The sequence below is a fragment of the Anas platyrhynchos genome, chromosome 6 (genome assembly GCF_047663525.1).
Source record: "Anas platyrhynchos isolate ZD024472 breed Pekin duck chromosome 6, IASCAAS_PekinDuck_T2T, whole genome shotgun sequence".
NCBI lineage: Eukaryota > Metazoa > Chordata > Aves > Anseriformes > Anatidae > Anas > Anas platyrhynchos.
Window position 1 is genome coordinate 34,349,426 of NC_092592.1, and position 18,480 is coordinate 34,367,905.

An 18,480-nucleotide genomic window follows, 5' to 3' on the forward strand; every position below is an offset into this window, starting at 1 on the left:
CCAATCTCATTTACAAGTTACACCAGAATATTACTAGCCTGGAAAAGGCATAAGTCCACCAAGATACTATTATTATTCTTACTGGTTAGAAGTTACAGTTGATCCTGGTCAGACTGGAGACAGGCACCTCAAAAACACCCTACATGAGGCAAGACCAGAGGGAGTGTATTTTTTCCTAGGGTCCAACAGTAGCTTCTGCATTGCAGCTGAGGCAGCTCTGCAAAGCACAGAGAAGTGCTGCCGGACCACCACAGTACTTAAGAACTGCTGGCAGAGCTAAGGGACGATAGCTGTCACTTTATTCTGCACACTTAACTCCTATTAGTATTAATAGAGCTGCACGCAAACAGTGAGAGCAGATCATGGCCTGCAGCTATTTATATATTTCTGCCTCATCTCTTATATTTTATGGCATTGTTCAGTGGCATCACCTAGAAGCTTGCAGCCATTATGTTGCGATTTTGACATATAGAGGAATGTGCATGTGAAATTTGATAAAGGCAAAAAGGAGGCATGCATTTTGAATTGAAGTGTATTCTTCAGTGAGGGAAGTGAATTTCCTTGAGTAGCGCCGCTGCTGCACAACCCCCCACTCCCAGTCTTCGTGTGGCCCCAAGAGCTGCTTTTTGTAGGCTGCTGGTGCCCTCACCATCTTGTGCAGAACTTGTTTATTTGTATTGCAGTGGCACTTAGAGCTTCCCGAGGAGTGAGGTCCATTGTGCTGTGTGCTGGGCACACAGCTGAATTGGAACGAGCACGGCTTTCTGTGTGAGTGCTCTAGAGAGAGAATAGATCATTAAGGTCACTTGTTTTCCTTACAGAGGCCAAGGCAGGATTGATTCCTACATTATATTCTATCTGTGTATGTATTTTTTCCTTCCCAGTTTCGAATAGCCAAGGTGCCAAGATATTACTCACTTCCCTCAGGAGATTCTCCTGCTACCCAGACACCTCATTCATGCAGAGTTATGCCTGAATTTTTTAAGCCCACATTTTTAAAATTTTGTTCTATTATTTTCAGATGGGAAATATGCACGCAGAGAAGGAAGCTTGTTGCAGAGGGAAAGGGAAAGAAAACCTCGGCCCCTGCCAGAGCAAAGAAAGGATTGGAGGAGGCAGCCTGAGTCAACCCCATGAAGGGTCCCACCAGCTCTTTCTACCTCCACCCACTTCTAGACACTCCTGGACATGTTTGAGACAGCACCATTGAATCCATTCAGCACTACAGCATTGTATCCATTCAGAGAAATGCACTTCAACAGGGCAACCACCCTTAAAAACAGAGCCATTGTTTCTTGTAAAAGCCTCATTGAAATCTGCGTACATAACTGGCTGCTGTTTTGTGAGTTAGCTGTACTTGCATGTTACTGATTTGAAAGTGAATGCGCTTTGGAGGGTTATTTTGCTTGAAATACAGCTTCTCAACAAAATGTTCCTCCTTCCTTCAATAATATCGTTGTGGAGATTCCTGCCTTTAGAAGGATGATCAATACTGCTTTGTGAGCCAGGATCTGATATGAATTTGTGTTGTTAAGGGGATCAGGTCGGTGGTTTAAGGAATCTCACGGTTCTGTGTCTGCATGTTTACTACAAAGCAGTTTTACCTGGCTTGCCCACCAGAGAGAGACATAATCACTCACACAGGCACACATGCATACACACGTTGCAAGGCTACTTCTGCATGCTGTCAATAAAGCAGTGAAGGCGGTGGGGCTAACAAGAGTTGCTTCCCAGGGGATGAGGAAATGCATGCTGCATTTTTTGCTACCATAGAGTCATGGTGGTAAATTTGAAGTGCTAACAATGCAAGCACAGAATGAAAATGATGACAGAGCCAGCAACCAGACCCAGTGACACCTATTCCTCCAGGTGACAGTGCAGAGAAAAACACAGAATAAAAGCATGCAGTAGACCTGTGAACCATAGGTCACATCCGGGTTTATCAAATTTCTAGTTGGTTTCATTAATTACACCTAGAAGACTCCCAAATTATCAAAAGGCATTATCAGTTTTTGTAAATGAATACATCTTGTGTCTAAATATAAAAGGCAGTGTGCCAGTCTTCCTCCTTTTTGTTAGCCCCAATGATCAGCAACTTATAATTACCTTGGACCTTTGGTGCTTCTTCTTTCAAGACACAGCTGTACTCAAGGCATCTGCACACCATATGTCCATCCTGCAGCCCCCTAAAATCAGGTTCACTCATGGCCCAGGGATCAGATACATCTATATCCTTGCTTCATATGGCTTTTGGATATATAAAGTTGTGGGTTGTTTCGCTGTTGTTTGTTTGTTTGTTTTTCTTCCAGAGAGTTGTTTTTGTGTAAGACAGAGCTGTGTGCTAAGACTGGCTTCCCAGGTATGTTAGGAAAAGCACATTCAGTCCTCGGTGAGGGAAGAAATTTCCATCTCCGCTTTAAAATGAGGGGTTAAACAAACCTGTGGCAAATTTGACTGCTTCACAGAATGTGGTAATGGAGTTGATGCCATGTGGATGGTGGAAAGTGTACACGATATTGGCCAGTTGTTTGATACTGCCACTCTAAAGGCCCCAAGAATTAGACCAATTTCACACTAGAAGAGGTGCCTGTTTCTCACATTTTCTTTCACAGTTGGAGTCCTGGTCACTTGTTGATCTTCTGTCCTCATAAAATCTTTCCAGTTCATTTAAAAGTTGGCTCTCTTGTGCATTTCTTAAATTCTTTTTGAAGCACAAGGTTTGAAGTACTTCCTTACTTCTGAGACCGAAAGGGCAAAACTGGAAACTGAGCACCTTGACCCCCAAGGCCTTATGCTGCCAAATACAGTCAGCAAGAAGTCGTGGTAAATGGGGCTACAGGATCATGCTCCAGTATTAAGTACCAGCTAAATGGTAATTTGTACTCCAAGGCTTTGAAACCTTTTGCTTTCCCTTCGGCTTTCTCTAATGTATCTCTACAATACAAGCTAAAAGTTCTCCACTGAGAGATTTCCAAACTTCTCTTTTTAAAATTTTACTCTTCCATAAAAAATGGCTAGCCATATAAGGCTGGTAAGTTATTTTCTGCCAGTAAGAATATTTATTTTTTCTACAATATTTTTCTACAATATTTTCTACAATATTTTAGAAAATGTCACTGATGATTCTTTTTTACTTTGTCCCAGCATGACCCGTGAAAAAAATAGTGCTCACTGTGGTATTGTCTCTTTCCCTCAAAGCACACTGTGTGCAGATGCACGTGGAGCTCTGTATTTGTTACATAGCATAGACCAAACGATAGTTATTACTGATCAGCTAGTGAGCATCCTATTTTAGACAGTGTGCAGTGTTTCAGTTGACCTACAATTAGTAAATTATAGAATACTTTGTTCCAGAAGCAAAGTTTCTTCTCTCTCTCTCAACATTATTATGTGGACAAAAGCACACCAATGCATACCTACTGAATCCCATTGAGTTCTCGACCAGAAATAATCCTGAATGCAGGGAGAAATTAGTCCATAATTAACAAACAGTTCTACCTACAGAAAATGGTGAATTCAAGTCCTACACTGTTTTGCAGTGAAGTGGTTCTAGAAAATTGCTTTAGGTATTCTCCAGCTGATAAACTCTTATATTAATCAAGAATAAATTATTACTTGCTAACCTTGTTGCTAGATGTATTAAGAGGCAACTATCTCATTTGGTTGGTATTCAAGAACAGACTGCCTGTAGTTAGTAGATTTGGTATTAACCCACACACTATTGGGTAATCCCCATGCTCTGCTGACCACCACTGACTGCCCAATCAAACCCTGCAAGTACAGAGTCCCTCACCTTGTTAATCTGAATCTGATAACCAGGAAAAAAGATCATATATAAGAATTTTATCTTACCTAATGTTTATCTTACCTTACGTTTTCTCTTTCTTCTGGTATCTGTGACATATTGCCTCTAATGCTACAGATCTTTACACATCCTTTACAATGGCACATTTAATAATTCTTTATGAAATGTCAAGAAAATTCTAGCTAAAGGTTTTGTTGACTTTGCCATTAAATCTTAAGCAGTAATGTTTAGAGTAACCAAGGTAAAAAATACTCCACTTTCCATCAAAGTTTACTGCTCTAGAGCCATCTCAGGATCCTGATCCAAGAAAGCAAGTATTTTCCTTCTATATGCTTTTGGGAGTTATGTAAATAAGCAGAAATATTTCCTCAGGGACCCCTCCGTGCTGATGCAGCTTTCAGGAGATAAGTCGCTTCCTGCATTTGTTCCTTTACTGTTAACTGTCTGCCCTGGATTTGTTCTGCTGTTGGGATCCTCACTGCTTTTGCTGGCACAAATGCACATTGAAAAGCTTATTTGTCAATACAATTTCCCAAGAAGTTTGGGCTGTTTCAAGGATACTTCTTAACAAAAGCATAAAGTACATAAATATAGCCAGAGAGTAAACTTGTTGGAAACTCTCGAAGACAGGAATTCTGTAAAGCTTTTTGTTGTTGTTGTTAATATAGTCCCACAGGAATTCACAGGGGTATTTTATAGTGGGACTGTATCCACATGCATCTGTTAAGGGGTGTATCTGCTCTCTAGGCTGTGAGACCAAACAAATGGGTAGAAAATTATCATTTATCTTGGTTTTAATATAAACTAGCATTACAGTTCATTGAAGGGCTTGAACTTCTGGCTGTAGAGTTTTCAGTATTTACTATATGTTCAGGTGTTGAAAAGCTGTGCATTATTGTTATTCATATTAAAGCACTGCTTACTAACTGGCCTAATTATGCAAATGCATAGCAGGAAAGAGTTTATACCTGCAAATCTTACAGCATAAACTAAACAAGTGTGGGAGCAGAGTGTATAGGAAAAGTAAATGGGCACAGTGCTGGAACTGGGGCTCAGTGAATGCCAGCCAAGATCTACATATCCTGGTCCCGTGGACTCCACCAACACGCAGTAACCTCCTAGCAGAAGATTCCCGGGCGTGCAACAACTGTAGATCTGGAAAGAGCTATGAACGCTCCTAATTAAAGATCTCACATGCTCAGAGCTCTCAGAGGCCTGTTGTGAGTGATGCCGAGGCCATGAGCCTGCTCCAGCTGGTGGCCGGGGGCCAGAACCGTGCCCGGTGCCCACCGGGCTCAGCCCAAGCCGGGTGTCGGGGCCGCCGCTGTCCGCGGTGCTGAGCTCCGGGATGGGGAGATGCAGGAGATGCGGGGCTGCTGGAGATGCAGGGCATGTGGGGGCTATGGGAGATGCGGGGAGTGGGGTCCCACTGTCTCCCTGCATGGAAACAAGAGGGCGTGCTTCATTGGCACGCTTCTTGTGATGGTGTTCAGTGGAGATGTCAGGTTGTGGGCATACTCTCAGACACAGTTAAGCCCGTGCCTTTGTTGGGCTCCTTGTGGAGTAAGACAACGTGAGGACCCTCAGCAGCTTCCCAGGCGTGACTGGGCTTGCTGCCCTGCGTGGGAGCAAGTTTCTCTCCAAGCCTACACAAAAGCATCCTGGGAATATTATTGATATCACTTAATTTTTTGTAGCATCACTGGTGCTCAGGGCACTCTTGCAGAAAAAAGATGATAGCCTTCATCTGAAAGTGTCGTGTCTTCTGGCTGAGCTGGTGCTCTGAAGGATTGTATTGCATTTTCCCCACTTAGATTCATGGGACAGGCTGTCCAACAGATAACAAGACAGAGATAAAGCTCAAACCTTAGTTTTCATATTAATTATGTCCACATGGATGCAAGGTTTGGCTCAACATGAAAAAGTTTTGAGATAGTAACACCATCCTATCACAGAGGCAGTATTCGCTGTCCCCCAGAGCTCATAAAAGGTAACTGCATATTCAGAACTCCCGTTCATAGATATTTCTGGGGATGTATTCTGAAGAACAGAATTTCGGCATCTTCCATGAGAATGAAAATATTTCTCCTTTATTTTTATTTTTATTTTTTTTTTGAAGTAGATTTATGGCGAATACTATGCTAGTTGAATTTCATCTTTTTCACATTAATCTGGTCTGTTCAAATAGCTTTCACATGTTTGTTGTTAGTGATACTAACATACTTCTTAGACATTTAAGAGATGTGTCATAGGAAAGTTTCCATTGCCTGACGAGGTAGCCATATAGACATTTCTTCTTTTATGGATAGATCTTAGACTTTGTTTCTGTGAAGATCCATATAAACAGTACAAGAAGTTTCCCTGGAGAACTTGTGCTGGTAAATCTGGCTACCTTTATTCTGGATAAAAACTTCAGGAGTTCATATTAGAAATGTAATGCAGCCTAAGGTATAAACTGGAAGTACAGTTTATACATCCGGTGCTTTCTCTTAGCAAGAGATAAATTTCATGCTTAAAAATTTAAATAATTTTCCTGGATTTTTCCCCTATTGGCTCTGCAAATGAATTTGAAAAAGAAAAGTTATTCAGAACATAAAGGACCTGTACTAAAACTGAAGTATCCATGTTATTTGTGGAGATCATCTGCTCACTAAACACTGTTTAAATTCTATGTGACAAGGGATCCGCTTTCATCGAGTAAATCAATAGCAGAATTGGCAAGTGGGAGGGAAATAAACACCTCGAGTTTCTTGGGATCTTGGACTTAATAAAGAACAACTAATTCATTTATCTCACACTATTTTCTATAAGACCATATCAGAACTATGCCAAGGAAGGAAGTATTATATATGCACAAAACCACGTTTAAGTGGGAGTGAATATCAGTTCTCTCCGTAAATACAACTAACACAATCAGAATATCTAAGAAGACACAAGGCACTAAGAAATAATAAGCATAATCCCTTTTCATTAAAAATGTTTCACTCCATGGGGCCAGTAATCCAAGACTGTTTCCATAAGTCTCTGTTGTTTTAACAGCTGTGGCCATGGTATGAAGTTTCACATTTGGAGCTTGAGCACAATTAAAGTCCTCCTCAACACCTGATGAAATGGGTTCTTATTTACCAATTCATCTCAGTAATCAGCTGATCTTGAGGATGTTCGCAATGTCGTGTCCAGAGAAGTATAAAGATTATCTTGGAGTGTGCGCTCAGAATGCCTAGGATTGCCTGTTTATCCCTCCTTAGCTCTTTATGGAAATACACAATTTCTTCTCCTATCTACTCTGATTTCCATTAAGGATTAGGTTCATGAAATTCTTTAAAGGCCTCAAGGAGATTATGACCATCTTGTAGTAGGCACACTTTGGAGGCTTTAAATTAAGGAGACTGGTCTGGAAAAGAAGGGAAGGAAGAATGATCAGTTCTGATGTCAGGGAATGACTGCAAACAATGAATTGGAACAAACTGTGGTGGTTGTTAAATTTTTGGTCACAGCTTTGCCTCACCTTCATTGAAGTAATGCATATTGATAATACCTTCTACATATGTTTAAATGAGTATCGGTATTCCTGTTTCAGAGGACAGACAGCAAGAAAGTAGCTGACCAATAGCTGACAATGACCTTAGGGTTAGAGAGAAAATCTGATAGAAACAAGGGCTAGTCTCCTGTTCTTAATTTCAGGCTAGGGTCTAAGCCATGAGGGTGTTCTTCCATTCTTCTGTACACAAGCAATTTTGTACTTCCCCTTCTCTGACAGCATTTTTGTATGTCGGGTGAGGATTTTTTTCATTTGACTTGCTGTTTGGCTACCTTCAACCTTTTCCTGGGTGTGATCTCACTAACCTTCCTCAGCTTTGTCTGCTCTAGCTGGCTTCCTTCCCAATGTCCATTCTGAATCCCTGAAGCTCCACCCCCTGACGTGCATGAGTTTCTTTTTACACTTTTGCCTTTTCTGTGCTCTAAATTAAGACAAAACAAACAAACAAACAAACAAACAAAAAATAACAAAACAACTAAGGAGAAGAATTTTTTTTGGGAAAAAAAAAAAAAAGATTAAAACAAGCAAAACAAAACAGGAACACCATGAGGTTTTCCTTGCAAAATGTGCTACAGATTCACAGATGTCATCATGTGCAAACAGGCCAATAGGAAGTAAAAGAGAATTAGTGAATATGTAAGTATTACCCACCTTAGAAAATATTCAAATTTGTGTTAGAATATTTTTTTTTTTGAGGGGGGGGAGGAATTTATAATCAGTTTCACTTTGGTTTCCAGACAATCTCACAGTCTGTTTTTCATGAATTTTCCATGATGTGTTTCAGAAAGACATTATTATGGGATAAAGGCACCCTGTTTTGCAGCAAACCCTATGGCCCAACATTGTGTAGGCTGGGCTGCATTATTTGTCTTCTGCTACACTTGGTTCCTCGAGTAGCTGCTGCAGTAGAAAGACAGAAATCCCATTTAATTTACCCAGGCTCTGGCAACACAGAAGATGAGGCCTGTGATCTGGTCTTCTTCTGTTGGCCACAACACCATGTGCCAGGTCCAGGTTTGTGTTCTGGGTGAGTCCTTACTGGTGTGATGTTTTCATCTTTGCTCGCAGCAGGAGGATCGAACAGAAGAATGGGCTGCAGATAGTTGAAGAGAAAAAGGCTCTGGGAATTTATCACTTTTTTTTTTTTTTTTCTTCCACAGGGAGAATAAGAAAGAAAAGGCAGCCCTTCTTGGCAAACAGTTATATTAAGTGTAGTTTGCAAGAACTGTGTATGAAAAGAAGTTGAAAGGATTTTGATTGTTCACGTAGAAAGGAGACTAAGAAGAGGTAACATTAAAAGAGAATTAAAAAGGAAGTGGTTTCAGGAGGTAGCTTGTGAATATCTGTTTCGCCTGCTTTTAATGACAGAACATGGAACTAGTCATGGTGATAAAAAGTAGAAGATGGATATGCAAAATGTGATAATTTTTATTCTCTTTATGATTGACTGTGCAACTCACTGTCACTAGAAATTTTTAGGAGTTAACATTCAAATTAGAATCAGTCATTCATACTGATAGGAAGAACAGCATTGATAGTAACAGCAAGGTACAGAAGGGTAATAAACACTGTGCTTAAGTTTCTGAGTATTTATTAGAAGAAAATTATTGTGGGGAGTAAACTACTTATTAGAGAGTTCTTACATATGCATCAGAAATGGTTCTTGTTGGCAGCCCTACGGACCGTGGCTACAATGCAGGGTCACGGTGCGTATTATGGCTGCTGCATCGACAGCATTACATCGATGGATTTCACTTCAGCTTCCCCAGTAATTTTGTTAAACACTTGCCAGTGACTGTGACTTGATTCTGTTCAAGAGTTATTCTTTTGAAGTGTTTTTCTTTTCTCTAAAGAAATAAAATACTCTGAAGTTAATCAGGGACCTTGTGCGCTTTTTTACATGTCACAAGGTCATGTATCTCGGGCTGATGACAGGGTTGCAAATGGAGACAAAGTGGCCAGAGGCTGCACTAATCCCTGGCATGAGGGATACGGAGGAGCAGCAAATAAAGCAGGGCCTATGTTAAGTGGGTGGGCAAATGCTTTTGAAAAAATCCTCTAAATAGACTAATTCCTCTTTTCCCTACATGGACGTGGCTAACATTGTTTTGTGTTCTCCGTGGGTGCTCCGGAGCTGATCCTGGGAGTTTTGCCTTCTTGGGAGCCACAGGACCAGGCACTGTGTCCAGGTACCTGTGAAAATATTCCTCGGGTGCAGCTGAACCAACTAAAATAGCTCTTTGTCTTTGTTACTGCTTCATCACCCGAAGTCCCAAGTGTGGCTGCTGTTAAGGAAAAGTTTGATGAAGTCTGCCTGCCGCAGAAATACTTTTTATGATTTCCTTTAAAAAAATCACGCTGTGGATGGGTTTATATTTTGTTTACTTGCTTTCCTGCTAAATACACTCCCCACAACTCACATACACTCATGCTCCCTCTGCACGAGCCCAATATTCCCCAGTTTGTGCTCAGACGCTGTGGTGCTGGGCACAAATAGAGCTACTGCATGAGCCGCAGCACAGCCCTTCGGCAGCAGGTAGTTTCAGGAAGGTGGCTCCTGTTCGTGCCTCCGGGAGCAGGAAATTCAACATATCAATAACCACAAGCACACAGGTTCGGGACAGCTTTGGTGCAGCTGGCAAAAAAAGAAACGGGACTAGTGCTTATCAGCAGGCTCTTGATGCAGACGTCCTGCATGCGGGGACGTATGTGTGCGTGGTTTTTAACTCGTTCTGTGCAACAGCAGCCACAGGTGGCATTCCCACCCTCATTTTACAGAAATCAGACCAATGTGTTTCAGTTTTTCCTGCTGCACAGAGGGTATTCGGGCACCCAGGAAGCCCCGGGAGGTGCAGGAAGCTTCAAATTGCTTCCCTCCTGTTGGGGTGGGGAGGCCTTTGCTCTGTTTCCAGCCGAAGGCAGCCTCCAGGAGGGAGCTGGGATGGGTGGGACTTGAAGGAGACAGAAAAAAAGAAAAAAAAAAAAAAAGACAAGGGAAAAAAAATGTCTTCAACTATTCCTTTACTTGAATACTTAAAAATGTCTTCAACTGTTCCTTTACTTGAATGCTTAGACAAGTCTCCATTGCACCTAGGGGCATGTATTCATTCAGAAATATTTAGAAATAATTAATAATAGTGGTAATGATATAAATCTTCTTGTGTATACAGAGGAGCTGTAAAATAAGTAAAATTGCTGCTTTACTGTTTGTGTGGACAATTTAGCTGGACACTGGCTTAAATTGCCTTAGGTGAGGAGCAAAGGGCTTTCAGTGAACGTGGTTCCAGCCCAGGGACCTCAGGCCAGGAAGAAGGGCCTCACAGTACATATGTGAGGGGACATGAAACACCCCGCTGCCTCCAGCTAAAAAAAAATAAAATAGCAGAGAAATCCTCTTTTTGGGTGGAGGCACACGAGGCTGCTCTGTGATGTGATGTGACCCCAGATTTGGGTAACAAAGTGGCCCTGTCTCAGCAGCAGAGGGGTCCTTGTGAGGCGAGGTAAATTCATGGTATGGGACTGCCCCATATGGGGCAGAGGCGCCCGGGAAGGTTGGGGATCACCTTCTGGGCACGGGCAGCCTGAGCCAAGGCTCCTCTCTTTGCCCAGGGCAATGCAGCCCACACAGCCAAAGCAGAGACCAAAAACTATTGTCTCCCCCGGGAAGGTCCATGCTGTCACACTCAGCTCTTTTTAACACTGCTTCCCCTCCCCACCCCATAAACTTTTTCAATCTTGACCATCAGTTTCTGTCTTCTCTTCCAACACCACCTGTGAAACCCTCCTTCACCCACATTGCTTTTCCATCCACAAATCATTTCAACACACTAAAAAATATATAAAATAAAACACAAAATAAAAAAAAAAATAAAAACCAAATCACCATCACCACCACACCATTCCCTCTTCCCCCTGAGCAAGTACATGTGCCCAGTGTGGGCTGGGTGCCCAGCAAAGCCCAGCAGAGCCCAGAGGCAGGCAGGGCTGGTGGTATAGGGTGCTGCAGGGTGGTACGGGGTGGTGTGGGGTGGCCGCAGTTTGACATCTCGCAGTGGCCCTGCAAGAGCCAGGGCCTGCAGGGAGCCTCTGAAAATCATGGTTTCTGCCCCATTCCCTATGCCCTGCATGGGGGTCTTGGGGCTGGGCTGCCAAGCGGGCTGCGAGCAATGGCTGCGAAGAAACCCCATACAATCCCTTCCTGCCCACCCAGAGATGTGCATGGGGATCTCCTCACGCCGGCACACGCACACTGCAGGGACCTCGGTCCACACCAGGCCCAGCCCCTGCCCCGCCAGGCACCCGCTTTGGTTCCCCGAGAGGGGTTGGGGTCCGGAGATGGGGCTGGGGGCACCCCAGGCACTGGGTGGGAGCCGGGGATGCGGGGGCTTGGGCGAGCGGGGTGCCCTGAACCGCCCCGGCTGCTCAGGGCAAGGAGCAGAGCTCCCGCCCCGTGAGACGGATCTCACAGCCACCGCCTACAAAAAAATAAAATTAAACAATAATAATAAAATAATAAAATTAAACAAAAATTTAAAATTAGGGTTGTTATGGAGGAATAGGATTTTTTTTTCTTGGTAGCGCAAGTATTAGATGAAGGTAAGTTGGGTGCTACAAATATAAGACGAAAATACACCTAATTCCGTCGTCATATAGATATAATATATTTCACTCTCACCACATAAATACAAAACATCCAAATATCCAAAACATTCAGAACAAAAGTTAGTAGCAAGGGCTCAGCGCTCGATTCATTCATTATTTTTCCGACTAGTTGCCTAGAAACTTCAGACGTAAATAATTTACAATAAAATTACTATTTTCTTTCTGTCCAGCTCTTTCTGTCCAGTTCTGGTCTATAATTAATTCTATATACTACAGCAACCATTCCACTTTTTGTAATTTTTTTTTTTTGGTTACAGTTTGGTGGCACGTATTTATACAGTTTGTAAACGCCATGTGTTAAAGTTTAAAGAAATGAAAGAAACTTAAAACCAAAGCAAAGAAATAATTTTCCCGAGTAACTAGCTAAGTACAGCATCCCTTTTCTGGCAAATTCAAGTACTGAAATTGAACAAGAAATCGATCTGGAATACTATAAGATGAAATACATATGTCTGTGGAGAAAACAGCAGTAAGGATCATGAAGAAGAAAAAAAATAATTGTTACATAGGTGTATTTTAAAGTACAAAAATAACAACAAAAGATACACTTCTTATGTTGTACGTTCGTTTTAATTGAAGTGTGAGCGATATACGAGAGGGTTATTTTAGGAGGAAGAAAGGGTAACGATTTTTTTGATTTAGATGCGCACTGAAATTATTTGGAAAACAAAAATCAAATAGAAGAAAAAAAAATTACCATCGCAACAAATGTGGAAGCAAATCGAGTCGTCACTTCCACTATTTATCTGCAGCTTTGCTTTTGCAGACCAGGTCCGCAGGACTGACCCGTGGGACTACAAAAAGGGACGCTGAGATTTCTCGAAGGGAGAGAGTTTGATCCCAAATCTCTACAGCCACTGGTTTCTGTCTCCCCGCTCCGTGCGTGTATTTTCGAGGCAGTCCGTTCCGGCCCTTCCCACATTCAAGATTTGTCATGAAAAAAGAAAAAAAAAAAGTTGCTGGACATTTTCCTGGCTGGTGCGAAGGGCAGGCAGCGAGGATATCGGTGCGGAGTGCAGCGAGTGTGTATGGGACTGGGCCCCAGGTGGAGCCCCCCGACCTTTGTGCTTAAGAGTCACTGAAGTCTGGGAAAAAAAAAAAAAAAAGAAAAAAAAAAAAGAAGAAGAAAAAAAAAGAAAATGGAAAAAATAAAAATAACCGGGCATCACCTGGCAGCTCCATCTTCCTCTCCCCGAAATCCTGCTCCCTCGCTTGGCATTGGCCGGAGCCGATCCCAGACAGCCCGGCCAAAGCTCGCCCAGTCCGCTCTGCCTTTCCTCCCGGTGTCAGAGCAGCCGAACAGACAGACGGACAGACAGACAGACGGACAGACACACTGACCCCCCCCTTCCCCGGGCTGACAGACGAGCCCCGGGCCCGGCGGGGCAGGGAGAGCCGAGCGGGGAGGTGGGGGGGGGGGGGTCCCCTCTCTGCGCCCCGGCCCGCGGAGGGACCCGTGCCGAGCCGTGCCGAGCCGTGCCAAGCTGAGCCGAGCCGTGCCGTGCCTTGCCTTGCCGTGCCTTGCCGTGCCGTGCCGTGCCATACCGAGCCGTGCCGAGCCGTGCCAAGCTGTGCCGTGCCGAGCCGTGCCGAGCCGAGCCGCGGGGCTGGAAGGCGGTGGCGAGGGAGGATAGGGAAAGAGGGGAGGGAGGAAGGATGGGCGGGAGGGGGGCCGCCGCCTGTCCCATAAATATCGCCACAAATAGATACTCTAAATATAAATACGGGCCGAGGCGCTCGGAGTCAGTCCAGCGCTTTTTTCTCCGCGCTCTCTTTATTGCTGGTCCGGGAGTAGGGCTCGAAGGCGGACGAGCTCAGGTAGCGGGCCGACAGTTCCTGCAAGTTGCCCGCCAGGGAACCGGCCACGGCCAGGGGCGCCGAGGCCAACCGGCCGGCCACCGAGCCCAGCAGCGACGGCACCGGCAGCCCGAACAGCCCCGGGCCGGCGGCGGCGGCGGCGGCTCCGTGCAGCGCCCCCGGGGGGGGCGGCCCCGCCGCGCTGCCGCCGGCCGCAGGATGCGGGGAGCCCCCGGGGGGAGCCGCCGCCGCCGCCGCCGCCGCCGCCGCCGAGCTGCCGGTGCCCGCGGCCAGGCCGGGTCCCCGCAGAGCCGAGCCCAGCGGCCCGGTGCCGCAGGGGGGCAGGAGGCCCGGGAGCCCCGGCGGGGAGAGCAGGCGGCCCTGCTCCAGCAGCCGCAGGACGCTGCAGGTGGCGGCGGTCTCGGATACGACGGAGCGCAGCTCCGAGTCTTTGCCCTGGTCCTTTTTCTGCTTGGTGCGCCGGTTTTGGAACCACACTTTTACCTGCGGGACGGGGAGAGGGGGAAAAAGGCAGGGTCAGAGGGGAAAAGGGGGAAACCCGCGGCTCTACGCCCCGCATCCCGCCTGCGCCCCCCCCCCCCCCCGTCGGGTGTCCTCGGGGGTCGTCTCCCCGGCAGACCCCCGGTGCTCCCCCCGGTCCCCGCAGGGACCCCCTGGCCCTGCTCAGGGTGCGGGTCCTGGGCTGAGAGCAGCCCCTGGGGGCACCCTGGCCCTTTTGCACAGTGTTTGGCTTTAAAAAGGAACCTGCTCAACCTTCTCTCCCCTAAAAAATAATAATAAAAATAATTAAAAAAGCGTCCCCCTCAAAAAAAACAACCCAAACACAACAGCATGGAGGTTCCCAGAACCCCCCAGCTAGTGAACTTGTCACTCCCAGCCGGCAGGGGAAATAAAAAAAAAAAAAAAAAAAAAAGCTAATTAGCTTGTCAGGGGGATTTCTTGTTGGGTGATATTTTGCAGGAGGAAGAAACCGGCTCGCACAAGCCCGGCTTTTGGTGGCTCTGCCCCGCTCCTGCGTCTCCCGGCGGGCCGGGGGCGGTGGGAAGGGGCGAGCCCCACCTCGGCAGCCCTGCGGGGCTCGGAGCCCGGCAGCCCCCGGCCCCGACCCGTGGCACCCAGCAGGACGCAGCCACCAGAGGACAGGTCCCTAAATCCAGCAGCCCGCAGGGGAGGCCGCCCCCTGCCCCCCCCCTCCCAAATTTAGGAGCTCACGGCTCGGCCTCCCCTCTCTTCCCTGCATCCCCGGGTGGGTTTGGCGGCGTGGCCGAGCCCCCACGGCCCCACGCAGCCATGGGGACACGCCTGTCCCCGGCCACCTTCGCATCCCCCGGGGCACCCCGGGCGCATCCCCGAGGCTCCCCCCACTCATATCGCTCCCCCCCACGAGGCCCCACGGCCGGACACGCGTGGGTGGGCTCCCGGGGGCGGCTCTGCCCCTCCAGCCCTGAGCCACGGCTCCCGGGGCCTGCGCAGGGGCGCGCAAAAAGCGCGCAGGGCCTCGGAGAGGCCCGGGCGGGCCCGGGCCCCATTTTCAACCCCACGGAAGGAGCCGGGAGTCCCGTCCCGAGGGGTACCTGAGTCTCGGAGAGGTTGAGCTGCCGGGCGAGCTCGGTGCGCTCCCGCCCCACGACGTACTGGCACCGCTGGAACTCCATCTCCAGGCGGTAGAGCTGCTCGGCCGTGAAGGAGGTGCGGGTCCGCTTGGGACGGTCCAGATCAAGCCCCTTAGGCAGAATAATCTCTCGGATTGAACCTTTGGCATCTGGCAAAGAAAGGCGCAGGCAGTTTTACACCCAGGAAACCTCTTTTTTTTGTTTGTTTGTTTCTTTCTTTCTTTTTCTTTCTTTCTTTCTTTCTTTCTTTCTTTCTTTTTTCTTTTTTCTTTTTCTTTTTCTCCTTCCCGAGGCAAGCAGAAAGCCACCGGCAGCGCCTTCGAGACCGAGACCCGAGGGAGGATGGAGCGGGAACCCCCAGATTGCACCTGGCCACTGCTCCCAAGGAAGGGGGAAAAAAAAAAAACAACCCACCAGAGAAGGGAGGAGGGGGTGATGGGGCCCAGGGCTCTGGAAATAATCCCTTCAGCCCATTTAAAATTGGCTTGAGCACATCGCGCTGACAGTACGGCACTGCGGCATCACCCCGGCCCCTCTGGGAGGCCGGGGAGAGATGCTCCAGGCCGGGCTTTGTGACCGCAGGGCTGGGCTACCCTTTGTTCCCTCCGGGCTCCGGGTAGGGAATTGCTGGAAGCCCCCTCCCGCTGCCACTTAAAATATAAAATCGTCTTTTTTTATTAAGAAAAAATTAAATATTTTTTTAAAAGTTTCCCATGCGCCAAAGCAGGCGGGAACCTCCCGGGCACGGGCTGGCCGGCTGCCCACCGCCACCCCGGGGACACCTCCAGCCGCCGCTGCCGGGATTTGTTTTTTTTTTGGCGAACAGGAGGAAGAAAAAAAAAAAAAAAAAAAAGAGAACACAAAACGAGGCACCCGACAGCCCGCCGAAACCTCACTTTTCCGGTAGCACCGAAGACCGAAAGAAAGCGGGACAAATCTTATTAAGGCGACTGTCAAGCCAGGGCCAGGTTCGCGTTGCATTAAAGCTTTCCCAACTTCTTTCCCGTGATTTTGCCTCCCCGGTACGTGTTAAACCAGAGACGAGCACATCATTTTAATCTGACCCTTCTCTGGGTCACTCGGTCGCGCAAGGATTAATTATTGTTTACAAGGCCTGCTTCTCGCTAATTTTGTTACCGCTCCGTTCTCTCCCTCCTCCCCCCAAACGCACCTTGATAAACCCGATTTTAATTTTTATTTTTTCCCCGACAGAACGATTTCTTCGTTTACCGCGAGGGAGACGAGGGCCGAGGAAATTAAATTATACAAAATTAAAAAAAAAAAAAAATTAAAATTAAAAAAGCACCCTCCGTTCATTTGAAGGCTGATGGTTGATTAAAAATCCGTCCTGCTCCCGGCATGCGGGGCTCGGGGGGCGGCGGGGGCAACTCCACGGGGGCAGCTCCGCTCGGGGGGCTGCGGGGAGCCCCCGGCAGGAGCGGGCTCAGCTCGGGGGCTTCTGGCCCCCGGGTGTCCAAGAGTAGGGACAGGGCAAAGCCGAGCCCACGGGAGAAATAAATCCGCCGGGTGTGAGCGCTGCTCACCTTCCTCTCCCCCCCCTCCCCGAAATACCTCCGAGTCATACCTCTAACTAGGATCCTCCTGCAATAGTCCGGGTCAGCAGAACTAGATTTACTTTTATTACAGTCTTCCGTAGCTGCAGAGGCAGAAAAAGTCCCTTGCTGATCCTTCAAAAAAGAAGTAGAAATATTTCCTTCAGACCCTTTGCTTTCCTTGCCCTCTTTATGTCCGTTCTTCGAGACCCGGTTAGCTTCAGTCTCTGAACTGCATCTAACGTCCATTTTGTCTTGTTTCCCAAACATGTAGTGCAATAAAAAACAAAAAAAAAAAAAACAAAAACGAGAAAAAATAAAACCAACAACAACCAAAAAAAAAAAAAAAGAAGAGTAGCGATAGCAGAAGAAGACGAAGTCTATGCTGGATATTGCACGGCTTAGGGTCAGATCGGTGGGGATCTGTAAAGCACCTCGAGTAAGGAAGGTCGGGTTTTATCCCACTGGAAAAGCAGCGGCTTCCTCAGTCCCAGCGTCCTAATGTGACTGTCCAGCTTCCCAGAGCGCCCAGTGATCAGGTACTCAACAGTACAACTCTAAAATGATTTAATGTCTGCCTTATTACAGAGACATGTAGTTGTTAGACACACAGAGGGACGCGCACTCGCTGTTTCAATTGATTACGGGTAATTTTGCAGCCTCCACATTTAGGTTACCTCATGAATACACTAAATTGTTTGGATAATATATCAGATCGTAATGGATGGTTTGTGTGCTTGTCCCCAATCAAGTAGAGTTTAGCCAGTGAATAAACTGAAATGATTGGTCTTGCTTTCAGGAAACACACAATCAAAAGACTGAGACTTCCAGAAAAAAAAAAAAAAAAAAAAAAAAAAAAAAAAAAGAGGAAAAAAAAAGGGGGGGGGAGAGGGAAAAAAAAAAAAAAAAACTTTTGACAAGATTCACCCTGAATTGTTAGCACCATTAGCAGCCATTATTAACTTTCTTCAGTATGCCTTTGACCTCCCGATTATATAGTGGCTTTCTCCAGAGCACGCCAAATAAATCTGAATAAAGCTGCGAGGAAGGGCTGGAAAAATGCAGTTGCAGGGAGGGGGGGGGCAGCCCCCTGGATGCCAAACAAACAAACAGATCGCCAGCGCTCACACACCCCAAAAAGTTCTTCCTCCAGGCAGCTCTGTCCGAGGCAGCAGGTCCTCTTGGCCGGCAGAAATCCTCCTCAACACATCTCCCCACAGACAGCCATCTTAAACTCCTACCTCTCCTTATTTCAGTCCCGACACTCGCTTTTTGTGCTTCTCCCTCTGCGTGTGTGTGTGTGTGTGTGCATGCGGGCGGGCGTGTGTGTGTGTGTGTGTGCTAATTCTGCACCTTCACCAACACTGAACCTATTCGCAGAGCCTGCTCATTGAAGGAAAAAAAAAAAAAAAGAAGAAAAAAAAAAAAAAAAAGAGCCAGCTTTGTGTGCAGTGGATCCAGGAGGGGGGGAGAAGGAGAGAGAGGGGG

The 18,480-nt window shown here is 46.7% G+C and overlaps 1 protein-coding gene across 1 annotated transcript; it reads right to left on the reverse strand.

Moving 5' to 3' along the window:
• Positions 1-11,989: 11,989 nt before the first annotated feature.
• VAX1 (ventral anterior homeobox 1) lies at positions 11,990-17,825 on the reverse strand. The gene is made up of 4 exons (XM_027460907.3): positions 17,025-17,825; positions 15,401-15,588; positions 13,178-14,309; positions 11,990-12,920 (listed from the first exon to the last, which is right to left on the reverse strand). Exons 1-3 carry the CDS (start codon positions 17,260-17,262, stop codon positions 13,752-13,754), a joined length of 984 nt encoding a protein of 327 aa, XP_027316708.1. The 5' UTR covers positions 17,263-17,825; the 3' UTR covers positions 11,990-12,920; positions 13,178-13,751.
• Positions 17,826-18,480: the final 655 nt, after the last annotated feature.

Bases quoted from the DNA above. Each gene is read 5' to 3' on its own strand.
- VAX1 (XM_027460907.3), bottom strand. From the start codon at position 17,262: ATGTTTGGGAAACAAGACAAAATGGACGTTAGATGCAGTTCAGAGACT. The intron at 15,589-17,024 runs GTATGACTCGGA...TTTCTTTGCCAG, and splicing joins CAGGAGGATCCTAGTTAGAG to ATGCCAAAGGTTCAATCCGA. The intron at 14,310-15,400 runs GTACCCCTCGGG...CCCGTCCCGCAG, and splicing joins TCAACCTCTCCGAGACTCAG to GTAAAAGTGTGGTTCCAAAA.